This window comes from Lampetra planeri, chromosome 44 (genome assembly GCF_965212315.1).
Source record: "Lampetra planeri chromosome 44, kcLamPlan1.2.h2, whole genome shotgun sequence".
Classification (NCBI taxonomy): Eukaryota; Metazoa; Chordata; class Hyperoartia; order Petromyzontiformes; family Petromyzontidae; genus Lampetra; species Lampetra planeri.
The window spans coordinates 4951814-4968779 of record NC_136150.1 but is presented as its reverse complement, the minus strand read 5'-3'; the positions used below and the strand labels follow the sequence as shown (position 1 = coordinate 4968779).

At 59.4% G+C, this 16966-nt stretch overlaps 1 protein-coding gene across 1 annotated transcript; it reads right to left on the bottom strand.

The window, feature by feature from the left end:
• Positions 1 to 640: 640 nt before the first annotated feature.
• Positions 641 to 7794, bottom strand: LOC144732868 (uncharacterized). The gene is made up of 2 exons (XM_078614519.1): positions 6873 to 7794; positions 641 to 3456 (listed from the first exon to the last, which is right to left on the bottom strand). Exons 1-2 carry the CDS (start codon positions 7033 to 7035, stop codon positions 2432 to 2434), a joined length of 1188 nt encoding a protein of 395 aa, XP_078470645.1. The 5' UTR covers positions 7036 to 7794; the 3' UTR covers positions 641 to 2431.
• Between the last annotated feature and the right edge of the window lie 9172 nt (positions 7795 to 16966).

Here is a 16966-nt window from a genome sequence, read left to right as displayed (position 1 = left end):
TTTACAAGAATAATACAGCGGAGAAAAGAACAACCTCACGTCTAAACAGAGAGACACACACAGAGAGAGAGAGAGATGTACACGCTCACGTGTGCACGCGCACTGTTATTTACACGCAAGCCCATAGCACCACCAGCAACCTTCAAACACCAACCACATCGCCATCATCGTCACCGCCATCAACCGTGGCGGTAATATAATAGAAGTCCTTCTCAGACTAAGTGGGGGGGGGGGGGGTGACATGGGTGGGTGGGAACGGCGCGGGGGGGGAAGCTGTTGCATTCGTCCCGCTTGCTGTACTGACAAGGTTCCGGGGCAGCCAGCGCACGATGCTGGATTGTCAACGTTTTTGGGCCACGCGCCTCGAGGGAGCGGACACAGATCGGAGAGTTGCACCGGTAAAGTCACGTAGGTTAAAAAATAAATTTTAAATTAATGAAAGTAATAATGGAAATAAAATAATTACTTTATTTCTCACGTAGGTAAAACAGAAAATTAATAAAAGTAATAATATAAATAAAAAACTTATTATTATAAAAATAAAATTAAAATTAATAAAAGTAATAATAGAAATAAAATAAATATTTGAAATTATTTTATTTCTATTACTTTATTAATTAAAATTTTTACCTACGTGAGAAATAAAATAATTATTTTATTTCTATTATCACTTTCATTAATTTTAATAATATTTTTTTACCTACGTGACTTTACCGAACAAACCTAAGAGTATGAATCCTTGCGGTCATGAAAGCTTCAAATCTAGAACAGATCGTAGAGAGTTGCACCGGGCTGTAGAGTTTCTGTCTTCGGACCTGGACTAGATTTTCTCCCAGAAACAACCGCAGTGTGCCCGGACCGGACCCGCAGTTTCGCCGGAGCACGACTGGCATTTTGGCCGAGCGAATCGGAGGCTATCGCTGCGGGAGCTGACCAGAGTCTCTACCCAGACCAGAGCTCAAGTCAGACCGGGGCCTTGCTGGGATGTCGGGATCCGGGGTCGCCGGGGTCACGGCGAGACCCGCACGGTGTCACGGGTTGGTCCACTGACGATGCGATCGTCACACCACGTGATCGCACCAGACGCTGGCGGAGGGCGGCCCCACTTTGTCCAGCAGTGGACTGCCCATGGCTGCTGCTGCTGCTGATGATGATGATGACGACGATGATGAAGAAGACGAAGATGCCTTTGTTGCAAGTCCTCCTCCCTCCAGCAATGGAGAGGCGCGTCTTGAGATGTCCTCTTCACCACCGTCACCGTCACCACCGCCATCACCACCGTCACCACCAACACCGTCACCACCACGGTCATCGTCGCCGCATAACTCTGGGTTCAGTTTGGAGTTGGTGGTGGAGGACGGGGGGGGGGGTGACGCTAGGTATCAAAGTCCAACAGTTGGTGGTGGGGGGGGGGCGCGTTCGTGATCCACGCAACCCACAGACCCCCCCCCCCCACTCACCCCCCCCCCGTAAAGCCACTAAACTCGGCATCTCACGCTGCGTCTCGGCCACACGGCGGCCAGAGTTGTGGAGCCGCAGGGAACGAGACTTCTCCTGCCTCCTCCTCCTGCCTCCTCATCGTCTTCTCCGTTTCACCACCACCACCACCACCACTCCCCTCGTCGCCCTCACCACCTCCTCCCCCTCCAGCAGCAACCGCTTGGCGTCTCCTCTCCTTCCCATGTGGTTTTAATCGGGCGGATGGAATGATCGCCCTGCTTGCATTCTCGGCCACGGCTGCGACGAGGGATGGCGACCTGCAGTGGGAGGCTGCGTGCGTGAGAGAGGGGAGCGTGTGCGGTCTGTGTGAGTGGTGTGTGTGTGTGTGAGTGTGGTGTGAGTGGTGTGTGAGTGGTGTGTGTGAGTGGTGTGTGAGTGGTGTGTGTGAGTGAGTGGTGTGTGAGTGGTGTGTGTGAGTGAGTGATGTGCGTGTGCGGTGTGTGTGAGTGGTGTGTGGGAGTGGTGAGTGAGTGGTGTGAGTGGTGAGTGAGTGGTTTGACTGCAGTGTGTGAGTGCGATCAGTGTGTGTGCGGTGAGTGTGATGTGAATGCGGCGAGTGTGGTGTGAGTGCGACGAGTGCGGTGTGAGTGTGGTGCATGAGTGTGGTGAGTGCAGCGAGTGCGGTGAGTGTGGTGTGAGTGCGGTGAGTGTGGTGTGTGTGTGATCAGTGTAGTGTGGTGTGAGTGCGGTGCGTGTGGTGTGAATGTGGTGTGAGTGTGTGGTTAGTGTGTGTGGTGTGACCGCGGTGCGTGAGTGCGGTGTGCACGCAGGCCCCACGCGTCGCTCCCTCTGCCAACCGGCGCACGACGAAGCCGGCGGTGGCGGTGGCCAAACCCCGCGCCCCGTGCCCACCTCGCCCGGCCCCCAATCTCCCGTCCCACCCCCCACCGCCGGCCGACCCTCTGGACCCCAAGGGCGGACGGGCCGCCCGCTAGAGCCGGTAGGGATACTCGTCCAGGTACTCCTTGAGGCGCCCGGGCAGCGGCAGCTCGGCGACGGTGCGCGCGTTGCGGTTGATGACGGTGCGGCTCAGGTGCTGCAGCGTGGGCGCCGAGCTGTAGTACGGCCGCGTCAGCTTCAGCTGCACCGACGCCGCCGCCGCCGGCGCCGCCGCCGCCGCGGTGGCGGCACGAGCCGGCGCTGCCGCGACCGCCGCAGGGGCGGCGCCGGCGCCGTCTTCCGCCGGTAACGCGATGTCCGGCGCCGCCAGCGGAGGCAGAGGGGGCGGCGGCGGCGGCTGCGGTGGGAGCAGCGGTTGTTGTTGTTGTTGTGGTGGTGGTGGTGGTGGCGGCGCCAGCGGGGTCGGCGCAATCGCGTCATCTTCCGGCTCCGCTTCCTGCGGCAATGTCGGTAGCTGCGGCCGCGCCGCCGGCGCCGCTGTCGCCGCCGGCTGCTGCGGTGGTCGTAGCGCCGGCCCATCGGCACCGTCCTGCCCGTGGGCGCCGTCATCCACGGCCGAGGTAGCGGCGTTATCGGCGGCGGCCGCGGCGGCGGCCGCGGCGGCACCACCGCCGGCAATAGCGCCACCACCACCCACATGATTAATGGCACCGGCGGCGGCCGTGGCAGCGCCGACGACGCTGTTGACGACGGCTGCGGCGGCACCAACGCGGTGAGAAGCACCGACACCGCTGCTGCCAGCGCTAGCGGCGGCGGCGGCATCGGCGGAGGCGCCGTGCGCATCGGCCTCCAGCTGGCTGGCGCCCACGTAGAACTGCACGAGGCCCACGACGTCGTCGAACTGCAGCACCTTGGGGCGCACCACGAAGGCCGAGTCGAGGCTGAACTTGCCGCCGGCGCACTCGATGCGCACGTTGGTGGGGCCCCGGCTGGTCTTCACCGACAGCGTGAACAGGTAGTCCGGGTGCGTTGAGTCGCGCACCAGGAACGTGCCCTCCGCACTCTGGCGCAGCATCTGCCTCGCGTCACTCGCCGTCAGGGAGCCCCAGTACCAGCCTGGGGGAGGGGGGTGATAAGAATGTTATACAACGCGAATTGCCCGATGATGCTGGACGCAATAACCAGCGAAACGTCGTGCTACTCAAACATTGTAAGTGTTGTGGTTTCACGCTTCAACACTGCCCCGGTGGGCTAAAGCAGTGAACTATTTTGTCTTTTGTCAACGTGAAACTTTTTTACTGATTGGCCGTGTCGGGTGGTGGAGGGTTACGACACATTTATAAATAACGCGATCTAAACCCACAAAAACGTTGATTATGAGTAATATTGGTCGCGAAAGCCTGCCACGTGTTAAACTGACGCGAGTAAAATCACAAGCACAATATTCATTCACGCCGGAGGAATCCGATGAGCTATGAAGCTCTTTTTCACCCCACACCCCCCCCTCTTCCTCCTTAGGTCGTCGCCTCTCCCTTGCTCCGCCTCCCTTGCGCCTTTCCTTTTTAGGACACGCCCTCTTCTCCCTCTAGCCCCGCCTCTCGCCCCGCCCCCTACCCCCACCCCCCGTCCCCTACCCCCACCCCCACCCCCCGCCCCCCGCCCCAACGGAGCCGACCAAGATCCCTCGGAGAGCAGCAAGACAACAACAACGACGACGATGACGACGACGATGACGACGATGATGATAACACTGCAGATTGATTACAGCAGTGATGGGGGCGGGGGGGGGGCAGACGCCTTGTGACGAACGCCAGCCAATCGGGCGAGAGAACGAACGCACGTGAACAAATGTCATTGCCATCAGCCCCCCCTCCCCCCCCCCCCAGTCTCCACCTCGTACCGCCCCGCTCTCTCACCAAGTCTGCTGAGCTCCCCGCCTCTCTCCTCATGTGCTCTGATGCAAGGGCCGTTTCGGGAAAATGTCATCGATCACGTATTTTTCTTGTTCGGGTGTGGGGGGGGGAGGGGGAGGCCCGTGTCCTTGATGGATTTGTGTTATCATGTCACCAGCTTCGTCTCCATCAGTGTCATCGCCTGCCCATCGCCGCCAGCGTCCACGTCGCCACTGCCAGCCGTAATGGACACGTGCGGCGGCGCGCTCCGGTTTCGCTTCGCTGTGCGATCGTTATTATCTACGCTCCAACTACCCACCCCCCCCCCCCCCTCCAATTTCAACACAAAACCACACGGAGCATCGGCTTCGACCTTGGCAGGATGGCTCGCTCTCTCGCTCCCTCCGCTCGCCCGCCCGCTCGCCCACCCGCTCGCCCGCTCTCTCGCTCCTTCCGCCCGCCCGCTCGCCCACCCGCTCGCCCGCCCGCTCGCCCGCTCTCTCGCCCGCTCTCTCGCTCCCTCCGCTCGCCCACCCGCTCGCCCGCCCGCTCGCCCGCTCTCTCGCCCGCTCTCTCGCTCCCCACCGCCAACTCACTCGGTCACTCACACGTGCACACTCACTAACACGTGCACACTCACTAACACTCACTCACTCATCACTCACTCATCACTCACTCATCACTCACTCACTCACTCTCTCACTCATCACTCACTCACTCTCTCATCACTCATCACTTACTCTCACTCACTCACTCATCACTCACTCTCACGCTCTCACTCTCTCACTCTCTCACCACTCATCTCTCACTCTCTCACTCTCTCTCATCACTCATCACTCACTCACTCATCACTCTCTCTCTCTCACGCTCTCATCACTCATCACTCACCCTCTCTCCCTCTACCATTATGCCATTGACCAGAAAGCCCTGACCCTCGTCACAGGGACGAGCTGTTTATACGGGGGTCCCCTCGACTACTTTAAAACAATTGATCGCTGTGACCATTATTCACCACAATAACGTGATCAGCGATTGACGCTGCCGGCGATGGGCGCTTCTGTCAGAGTGGCACCCAAGCCACTTGCAATGGGGGCAATCGCAGTCGGCAGATGTGCTCAAGTCTGCCTTGCAAACCCCTTCTCTTGAAACGGAGCGCCAATCTCGGTCGGGCGGTGCCCCCCCCCCCCACCCGGGTTCCGCTGTTGTTTCCTGCTTCTCATGGGATCTGAGGATGGAACGCCGCGTTCTACATTCTTCTTCTTGTTGTTGTAGCCCTACGAATACACCTTATCCAGCCTCACCCGGGCCTCGACCCGAACCGTCACTCTAACCCTGGCGCTCTCTTTCAGCCCGAACCCCGGCCGGAACCGTGACGCGAACCCACGCCTCTCAACTCTCAGCGTCAGCACGAACCACCCAGACGCCCACGTTGAGATTCACAGCCCCAAGTGAATCCACCGCCAGCACAAAAGTCTCCCCCTCCCCCCTCCCGCAGCAGTGTTTGGTCCCGCGGGGGTCGTTTGGCCCTACTTCACCGCGCCGATCTGTGCGTGACTGTGACGGGACGGGCGGGCGGGACTCGAGACGGTTTCAGATATCACCCAGAGCCGCCCGTGTTGGCCACGACCGGGCATGGAACTCGGGTCGCCGGGTTCACGGCAACCACCACACCGCGCTGCTAACTTTAGCGCCGTCGCGGCGACGGACTCCGACGGGCATCCGGCCGGCACGGCGCAATGAGCAAGGGGGGCGACGTCCCCCCCCCCACCCCCTCCCCCTCCCCTACGCGCGTAGCAGCGGGGGGCGGGGGGGGACGAGGTCCACCGGCTCCTGTCAGAGGTCGCAACCGGGTACCCGATACCCGTACCCTACCCGATACCCGGCTACCCGTACCCGGCCGGGTACGGGTACGGGTAGGCCGTGAGTCACCGGTGAGTAACCGTTTGTCACTCATTTCGGGTAGGGTACGGGTAGCGTACGGGTACCTGTACCCGGCCGGGTACGGGTAGCCGTTTGCGACTCTGGTGCGGCCGGGTACGGGTACGGGTTAGGAATCAAAACCCGTTTGCGACCTCTGGCTCCTGCTCACGCCTCAAGCCCCTCGCCCTGACGGCTCTATCCCTGCCGGTAATGTGCGGTGAACCGGCCCCGTACGACCCGCGCCGACACCCGGCACCGCACGACCCACGACTTCACCGGTACCGCACGGCCCACAAGGTGACAGTGGGCATGTGTGTGTGTGTGTGGGCATGTGTCTGTGTGGGCATGTGTGTGTGTGTGGGCATGTGTGTGTGTGTGTGGGCATGTGTGTGTGTGTGTGGGCATGTGTGTGTGTGTGTGTGGGCATATGTGTGTGTGTGCGGGGGATCGAGAGCGGGGGAGAGCGGAGGAGAGGAGAGGAAAGTTGCGGAGAGCGCAAGACGGTGGGAGAGGGCGGAGAGGAGAGTGGGGGAAGAGTGGGGGAGCGCAGATAGGAGAGACGACAGCGGAGGAGAGAGCGGGGGAGAGAGCGGAGGAGAGAGCGGGGGAGAGAGCGGGGGAGAGAGCGGGGGAGAGAGCGGGGGAGAGCACAGAACAGCGGAGGAGAGAGCGGAGGAGAGAGCGGAGGAGAGAGGGGGGGGGGGGGGGGTCGCAGCGCACCTGACAGCTGGAGGTGGCGCATCGCCGCCGCTGGCACGGGCGTCGTGGTGCTGGCGGCGGTGGCCGCCGGGCCCCGCTGCGGCTCGCACTTGCACGGCGACGGTGCCGCCGCCGCCGCGGGGCGGTGGGGCAGCTGGGGCCGGCTCTCCTCCAGGCAAGTCATTGGCGGGGGAAGCGGGGGCCTCGTCCCATCCGGCAGGTGAGGGGGCCGTGGAGGTGGGGTGGGGGGGGAGCTGACGGGATCGGGGGTCGCAAAGTCGCGGCCGGCCGGTGGCGGCAGTGGAGGTCGTCGGAGGTCGTCGGAGGTCGTGCCAGGCGCCGGCGGTGGCCGAGGGGGAAGGGCCTGCGTGGATCCTGGCCGCGGATTCGGCTGTGCGAGTCGATGCGGAACTCCGCCGCTTGTGTTTTTATTTTGTTTCACAGGAGGGCCGACAGACGAGACGGAGATTCGTCATCCATGTCGACGCGCACGCTTTGTCGTCGTCGTCGTGCTCCCAGGCGACGACAACAATGCTAACGGTAAACAATTGACGGGCGCGTGGGAAATAAAAGCCTATTGCGAAATTGTCGTTGGAGAAAAAAAAAACATTGAAACGACACGAGCCGGAGCCGGAGCCGGAGTCGGAGCCAGAGGAGTCAGGAGCCGGAGGAGTCAGGAGCCGGAGTCAGGAGCCGGAGTCAGGAGTCAGGAGCCGGAGTCAGGAGCCGGAGTCAGGAGCCGGCGGAGTCAGGAGCCGGAGTCGGAGTCAGGAGCCGGAGTCAGGAGCCAGCGGAGTCAGGAGCCGGAGTCAGGAGCCGGCGGAGTCAGGAGCCGGGCCGTGTGCCGGGAATCCGCCGAGAGCGGCGGCCTTTTAATAGAAAGTTGTCGACGACTTCGTCCCGTTGCGCAAACGCTGATTCCTCGAATCTGCCCGTGCACCACCGCCCCCTTTCCTCCTCCCCCCCACCCAGCCCCACCCAGCCCCACCCAGCCCCACCCAGCCCCTCGGCTACCTTGCTCGCCAAATCCTCCTCCTCCTCCTTCTCCGTCGTCGTCGTCACTGCTGCTACCTCCCCCCCGTTCCCCCCTTCGTCCTCCTCCTCCCACGTCACTCCTCTCTCCCCCTACCCCGCCAAGGAAGGAAATAAAATGGGGTGGGGGGCGGGTGGGGAAATCCTCGAAGATCGATTACGTTTGTCGGGGAGAAAAATAAACTCGATGGCGTTGACGGCAGCGGCGGTGGCGGCGGTGGTGGTGGTCGCGGTCACGGCGGTGGCGGTGGTGGCGGTCACAGCGGTGGTGGCGGTCACAGCGGTGGTGGTGGCGGTGGTGGGTGGTGGCGGTGGTGGCGGTCACAGCGGCGGTGTTGGCGGTGGTGGGTGGTGGCGGTGGCGGCAGTTGATGTGGCCACGGATCGGTCACCCGATGACTTTGTTCACGAACGCCGGCCACTCCGACTATTTTCGGAGGAGGAGGAGGAGGCGGCCGCGTGTTGCCGCACTCGGCCAAACTTCCCGCAGTGCGTCAGTGTTTCTCCACTCGCCCCTCTTCCCTTCGGCCGACGGGAGCTGGAACGACGATTTCGTCAAGACGCCAACAGCGACGAAAGAACAAAACGTCTTGAAGCGTTCAAAATGCCGTGGAATCCCCGCCGGCTCTGGCGTTCCACCTCCACCCCCCCCACCCCCCCGCGGGTCGATTTCACGTCGGCACAAACACCTGGCGGCGAGAACACGCGGAGTTAGTGACGAGGCGTGTGCACGTGTGTGTGCACGTGTGTGTGCACGTGCACGTGTGCGTGTGTGCGCGTGTGTGTGCGCGTGTGCATTCGCGTGTACGCGCACGCGTACGTGTGCGTGTGCACGTGGATATGTGTGGGGGAGTGGCGGTGCAGTGGTTAGCGCTCTACGCTGCATAACCCATCGACGGCCAATATCAACAACGATTATCCGAACAGGTCCTGGGCCTCCCCCTAGGTCGACTCAGCCTCAAATGAGTACCTCATGCAATGTGTAAACATCGCCACCAGGGAGACAAAGGCGGCCGGGCGTGGCGCTGGCCACCCACCCACCCCCCTCGTGTGCGCCGTGCCGGCCTTCATAGGTGCTGCTCGCTTGCCCCTACAGCCTGCTGAAGGCTACACGGGGGATCTTTGTCTGAGTGCAAATTGTTCGACATGGCAGGCGACGACTCGCTCCCGTCATCACGTGGGGTCTAAATCTCTCTCCCGCACGCACAAAGACAAAGGCCCCCCGTGTAGCCTCCACACGGGGGCTGATGGGGCAAGTGCCGTTGGCAACCACCGGAGGTGCACCACACAAATGACAAGGGGTGGTGGGGTGTCGCAAGAATTCCGCCCGACCGCCTTTGTCTCCCCCGTGGCGATGTCTACACACCGCACCAGGTACGCACTTGACGCCGAGACGACCTAGGGGAGGCCCAGGACCGGTTCTGATTATCGTCACCGGCCGAGTGGGAATTCAAAGCCCACGTCGCGTTCCGTAGCGTGGCGTGCTAACCACCACTACACCACTGCTACCCACACGTGTACACACATGCATGTGTACACACACACGTGTACACATGCACACACAAAGACAAAGATCTCCTGCACCTATGAAGGCCAGAACGGTACACGAGGGGGTGGGTGGCCAGCACCACGCCCGACCGCCTTTGTCTCCCTAGTGGCGATGTTTACACACCGCACCAGGTACTCATTTGAGGCTGAGTCGACCTAGGGGAGGCCCAGGACCGGTTCAGATAATCGCCACTGGTGTTGGCCGTGAGCGGGAATCGAACCCGGGTCGCCAGGTTCATAGCGCAGCGCGCTAACCGCTACACCACCGCACACACACGTGTACACACGCACACACGTGTACACACGCACACGCACACACGTGTACACACGCACACACACACACGTGTACACACGCACACACGTGTACACACACGCACACACGTGTACACACGCACACACTTGCCTGCGGATCAACACATTCTATTTGAATCACACGTTATTGCTGTTGTTGCTGTTATTGTTGTAATACGATTACTGTAGCCGTTAGTGCAAGGCTGAGTGCACTACCACCTCCACCACCCTCCCCACCACCACCACTATCACCACCACCACCACACCGGGCTGAACCACCACCACCACCCTCCCCACCACCTCCACCCTCCCCACCACCACCACCCTCCCCACCACCACCACCACCACCCTCCCCACCACCACCCTCCGCACCACCACCACCACCCTCCCCACCACCACCACCCTCACCACCACCACCCTCCCCACCACCACCACCCTCCCCACCACCACCACCACCCTCCCCACCACCACCACCACCCTCCCCACCACCACCACCACCCTCCCCACCACCACCACCCTCCCCACCACCACCACCCTCCCCACCGCCACCACCACCCTCCCCACCACCACCACCCTCCCCACCACCACCACCACCCTCCCCACCACCACCACCCTCCCCACCACCACCACCCTCCCCACCGCCACCACCACCGTGCCGGGGTAAACCGAGGACAGCCTCCACTCGGGCAAAGTGCGCAGAGCGCAGAGAGACTTTCCAGGGACTGATGCCGATTGCGCAAAACCAAGAGCTGCGAGCGGTGGGGGGGGGGGGCACAGCGGTGGGGGGGGGCAGAGTGGTGGGGGGAGGCACAGTGGTGGGGGGGGGGGCACAGTGGTGGGGGGGGGGCACAGTGGTGGGGGGGGGGCACAGTGGTGGGGGGGGCACAGTGGTGGGGAGCACAGTGGTGGGGGGGGGCACTCACGGTGGGGGGGGGGGCACAGTGGTGGGGGGGGGCACAGCGGTGGGGGGGGGCACAGCGGTGGGGGGGGGGCACAGCGGTGGGGGGGGGCACAGCGGTGGGGGGGGGGGCACAGTGGTGGGGGGGGCACTCACGGTGGGGGGGGGGCACAGTGGTGGGGGGGGGCACAGCGGTGGGGGGGGGGCACAGCGGTGGGTACAGCGGTGGGGGAGGGCACAGTGGTGGGGGGGGCACAGTGGTGGGGGGGGCCACAACGGTGGGGGGGGCACAGTGGTGGGGGGGGCACAGCGGTGGGGGGGGGGGGCACAGTGGTGGGGGGGGGCACAGTGGTGGGGGGGGCCACAACGGTGGGGGGGGGGGCACAGTGGGGGGGGGGGGGCACAGCGATGAGGCTCCGGATCCGAACACCGCCGGAATCATCGGTTCCAGTCCGGGTTGCAGCCACAACCACGGAGCGATCCCTCGTAGACTCGCACATAGACTCGCACATAGACTCACACAGAGACACATAGACTCACACAGAGACCCATAGACTCACACATAGACCCATAGACTCACACAGAGACCCATAGACTCACACAGAGACACAGACTCACACAGAGACCCATAGACTCACACAGAGACCCATAGACTCACACAGAGACACATAGACTCACACAGAGACCCATAGACTCACACATAGACCCATAGACTCACACAGAGACCCATAGACTCACACAGAGACACATAGACTCACACAGAGACCCATAGACTCACACAGAGACCCATAGACTCACACAGAGACACATAGACTCACACAGAGACCCATAGACTCACACAGAGACACATAGACTCACACCGAGACCCATAGACTCACACAGAGACACATAGACTCACACAGAGACCCATAGACTCACACAGAGACCCATAGACTCACACAGAGACCCATAGACTCACACAGAGACCCATAGACTCACACAGAGACCCACAGACTCACACAGAGACCTATAGACTCACACAGAGACCCACAGACTCATACAGAGACCCACAGACTCACACAGAGACCCATAGACTCACACAGAGACCCACAGACTCACACAGAGACCCACAGACTCACACAGACCCATAGACTCACACAGAGACCCATAGACTCACACAGAGACCCACAGACTCACACAGAGACCCACAGACTCACACAGAGACCCACAGACTCACACAGACCCATAGACTCACACAGACCCATAGACTCACACAGAGACCCATAGACTCACACAGAGACCCACAGACTCACACAGAGACCCACAGACTCACACAGACCCATAGACTCACACAGACCCATAGACTCACACAGAGACCCATAGACTCACACAGAGACACATAGACTCACATAGAGCGCCATAGACTCACACAGAGACTCATAGACTCACACAGAGACCCATAGACTCACACAGAGACCCACAGACTCACACAGAGACACATAGACTCGCACAGGGACCCATAGACTCACACAGAGACCCATAGACTCACACAGAGACACATAGACTCACACAGAGACACATAGACTCACACAGAGACACATAGACTCGCACATAGACACATAGACTCGCACATAGACACATAGACTCGCACATAGACACATAGACTCACACAGAGACACAGACTCACACAGAGACACATAGACTCGCACATAGACTCACACAGAGACCCATAGACTCACGCAGAGACCCATAGACTCACACAGAGACTCACACAGAGACCCACAGACTCACACAGAGACCCATAGACTCACAGAGACCCATAGACTCACACAGAGACCCATAGACTCACACAGAGACCCATAGACTCACACAGAGACCCATAGACTCACACAGAGACCCACAGACTCACACAGAGACCCATAGACTCACACATAGACCCATAGACTCACACACAGAGACCCATAGACTCACACAGAGACCCATAGACTCACACAGAGACCCATAGACTCACACAGAGACCCATAGACTCACACAGAGACCCATAGACTCACACACAGAGACCCATAGACTCACAGAGACCCATAGACTCACACAGAGACCCATAGACTCACACAGAGACCCAGACTCACACAGAAACCCACAGACTCACACAGAGACCCACAGACTCACACAGACCCATAGACTCACACATAGACCCATAGACTCACACATAGACCCATAGACTCACACACAGAGACCCATAGACTCACACAGTTTCTCAGCACAAGCCCAAAGGGCCAAGAACGTCAAGCGAGCAGCAAGTAGCGGCACGAGCGAGATTGCAACACGGTTATATAACTGAGCGAGGTTGTGTTTTTTTTCGTAAAATCTTGGGAAAAAGAGACGATAAATGGGAGGAAGCGGAGGGGGGGACTTCCCGTGGGGAAACAGACAAAGATGCTGTGACCCGCAGTGGTGTGAGCGGGTGAGTGGGTGGGTGGGTGAGTGAGCGGTAGAGTGGGTGGGTGGGTGAGTGTGTGGGTGGATGAGTGTGTGGGTGGGTAAGTGGTAGACTGGTAGAGTGGGTGAGTGTGTGGGTGGATGAGTGTGTGGGTGGATGAGTGTGTGGGTGAGTGTGTGGGTGGGTGAGTGTGTGGGTGAGTGTGTGGGTGAGTGTGTGGGTGGGTGAGTGTGTGGGTGAGTGTGTGGGTGGGTGAGTGGTAGACTGGTAGAGTGGGCGAGTGGGTGAGTGTGTGGGTGGGTGAGTGAGCGGTAGAGTGGGTGGATGGGTGAGTGTGTGGGTGAGTGTGTGGGTGGGTGGGTGGATGGATGAGTGAGCGGTAGAGTGGGTGGGTGGGTGAGTGGGTGAGTGTGTGGGTGGGTGAGTGTGTGGGTGGGTGAGTGTGTGGGTGGGTGAGTGTGTGGGTGGGTGAGTGTGTGGGTGAGTGTGTGGGTGAGTGTGTGGGTGGGTGAGTGTGTGGGTGGGTGAGTGTGTGGGTGAGTGTGTGGGTGGGTGAGTGAGCGGTAGAGTGGGTGGATGGGTGAGTGTGTGGGTGAGTGTGTGGGTGGGTGGGTGGGTGGATGGATGAGTGAGCGGTAGAGTGGGTGGGTGGGTGAGTGGGTGAGTGTGTGGGTGGGTGAGTGGGTGAGTGTGTGGGTGGATGAGTGTGTGGGTGGATGAGTGTGTGGGTGAGTGTGTGGGTGGGTGAGTGTGTGGGTGGGTGAGTGTGTGGGTGAGTGTGTGGGTGAGTGTGTGGGTGGGTGAGTGTGTGGGTGAGTGTGTGGGTGGGTGAGTGTGTGGGTGAGTGTGTGGGTGGGTGGATGGATGAGTGAGCGGTAGAGTGGGTGGGTGGGTGAGTGGGTGAGTGTGTGGGTGGGTGAGTGGGTGAGTGTGTGGGTGGATGAGTGTGTGGGTGGATGAGTGTGTGGGTGAGTGTGTGGGTGGGTGAGTGTGTGGGTGGGTGAGTGTGTGGGTGAGTGTGTGGGTGGGTGAGTGTGTGGGTGGGTGAGTGGTAGACTGGTAGAGTGGGCGAGTGGGTGAGTGTGGGTGGGTGAGTGAGCGGTAGAATGGGTGGGTGAATGGGTGGGTGAGTGTGTGGGTGAGTGTGTGGGTGGGTAAGTGGTAGACTGGTAGAGTGGGTGAGTGTGTGGGTGAGTGTGTGGGTGGGTAAGTGGTAGAATGGTAGAATGGGTGAGTGTGTGGGTGAGTGGGTGAGTGTGTGGGTGAGTGTGTGGGTGAGTGTGTGGGTGAGTGTGTGGGTGAGTGTGTGGGTGAGTGTGTGGGTGAGTGTGTGGGTGGATGAGTGGGAAGAGTGGAGAGAGTGTGGGGAGCGGCAGTGCCGTGGCTAGCGCTACTGCGCATCGAACCCGGCGACCCGAGTTCAATTCCCGCTCACGGCCACCAACACCATTGACGACTATCTGAATCCGGTCCTGGGCTTCCCCTAGGTCGACTCAGCCTCATTTAAGTATCTGTTGCGATGTGTAAACATCGCCACTCGGGAGACAAAAGCGGCCGGGCGTGGTGCTGGCCACCCACCTCCTCGTGTAGCATATGCCGGCCTTCACGTGTGCTACACGGGGGATCCTTGTTTGTTGTTGTTTCTGGCAGAGAGGGCGAGTGTTTGGTGTGGCGGCAGTGGCGCGTCGGTTAAAGCGCCGCCCGCTACTGCGCTGCCCAGCGGCGGCGACACCAGAGATCTCGAGAAGTACCTCTGAGACATCCGCTTCCGCGGGACATTGTCCGGCACGCGGAGTGGGGCGAGTGGCGGGCGGGCGGGCGGGCGGCCGGGGGGTTTGCGCACTGATCTGCATCGCCCGTCGCGCGAACCGGGGATCGCACAAACGTGGCAGGGAGGATGACAGCAGTTTCTTTGTCGTCGTTGTCAAAAGGCGGAGGGGCTGTTCTGGGGCCGAGAAGAAGCACGCGGACTTTTTTGTGTGCGTGTTTGTATTTTAAACTCTGCGCCAGAGGTCGCAAACGGGTTTTGATTCCTTACCCGTACCCGGCCGCACCAGGGTCGCAAACGGGTACCCGTACCCGGCCGTACCCGTACCCGATTGCGACCTCTGGGATGAAGCCATGTTGCAGGCGCGGGTGGGTTGATTCTAGGAACTTGAATTGTGAGAAGAGACAAGACGTTGGGAAATGAGTGACATACGGTGACTCACCAGTGACTCACGGCCTACCCGTACCCGGCCGCACCAGGGTCGCAAACGGGTACCCGTACCCGGCCGGGTACGGGTAGCCAGGTATCGGGTAGGGTACGGGTATCGGGTACCCGGTTGCGACCTCTGCTCTGCACTATCCTCCGGCGCGAATTATGTATCGCGGCGCTCACACCGACGATGGCTTTTCATCCACGGGATTTGAAGCGTGGACTTTGCTCCCAACAAGAAGGCCTTCGCACGCAAGCCCCCCTCGGTTTTTCTTGCCAAACTTTGAGCTGTACGCTAGATCAAGGGAGGTTGGGGGGGGGGCGGTAATTGTTGGGGATTTTTTTTGTTATGGCAAGCAACAGTTTCCGTAGCGCAGAACATGTGAGACATGCCACTCTGCGTCCCTCACCACTGCCCCCCACCCCACTGACAAAGCGACCCGGGTGATTATTGAACTTGGGAAAAGGATCTGGATTTGTAAGCGACTCCGATCAAGTAATATGGACCTTGAACAAACCATCACGTGGTGGACCTGGATCATTAAAGCAAACGAACGGAAGGGATATGGGTCTGTAACAATTCAACGCAACGTGACCTGAACATTGACTGAACTGCGCATATGTATCTGGAACATGTGCAGATTCTAAGCAAGAAGTCGAGATTTTTTTTGTTAAAGGACCTGGGGCTTTAAGGACGATGGGTCTCTGAGGACCCTGGATCAAGGGATCTGGATAAGAAATCACAGAAAGGAACCTGGTTCTATTTTTCGATTTAAAGCTTTCGTGACTGCAGGGATTCATCTTCTTGGTTCTTTTGGTAAAGTCACGTAGAAGGGAAATAATAAAATAATAAAAATTAAACATTGTATGAGAATTGTATTTTATTAAGTTTTATTTTCATTATTTTATTATTTCCCTTCTACGTGACTTTACCGAAAGAACCAAGACGAGGGCGTGGGTTGTTTGACCATACTTCACCACGCCGGTGGGTGGTGAAGTTTGGTCAAACAACCCACGCCCTCTTCAAGAAGATGAACCTGGTTCTGTATGGACCATGAGAAAGGGACCTGGGGGGATCATTGGCAAACCAGAGAGACTAAAACTAAACAATAAACTATTTTATTATTTCACCAGGCAAGGCCCACCGAGATACTCAGCTCTTTTTCAGAAGCGACCTGGCCACAAATGATAGCTCAACGAAGTGGCTCGTCACGTGGGAATTCATAGCAGCCAAATACTCTAAACACGTGATGTAGATTAAACACGTGATGTTGATTCTAAAATGTAGAGAGGGGAAAAAAACCGGAGGACCCGGAGAAAAATCCACGCGACGACGAGGAGAGAGACACGCAAACTCCAAATATACAGCAGCAGCAGCATCCGTCAAGGTCGGGATCGAACCCACGACCTCCTGTATACCAGGCGAGGTAGTTAACATCTCCTAGCCACCGTGATGATGAGAGAGAGAGACACGCAAACTACAAATATACAGCAGCAGCCGTCAGGGTCGGGATCGAACCCACGACCTCCTGTGTACCAGGCGAGGTAGTTAACATCTCCAAGCCACCGTGATGATGATGAGAGAGACACGCAAACTCCAAATATACAGCAGCAGCATCCGTCAGGTCGCAAGGTTTCGAGTTCAATTCCGAGTTGGAGGTGGGGGTGGGTGGTGGTGGTTGACTTAGCACATCGATTCCTTCCTCCGAGGGAGGTCGGTCGGTCGATATA

Excerpts from the sequence above, each read along its gene's own strand:
- LOC144732868 (XM_078614519.1), bottom strand. The coding sequence starts at position 7,035 with ATGACTTGCCTGGAGGAGAGCCGGCCCCAGCTGCCCCACCGCCCCGCG. Across the intron at positions 3,457-6,872 it reads GCGCCACCTCCAGCTGTCAG|GCTGGTACTGGGGCTCCCTG; the intron begins GTGCGCTGCGAC and ends CCCCTCCCCCAG.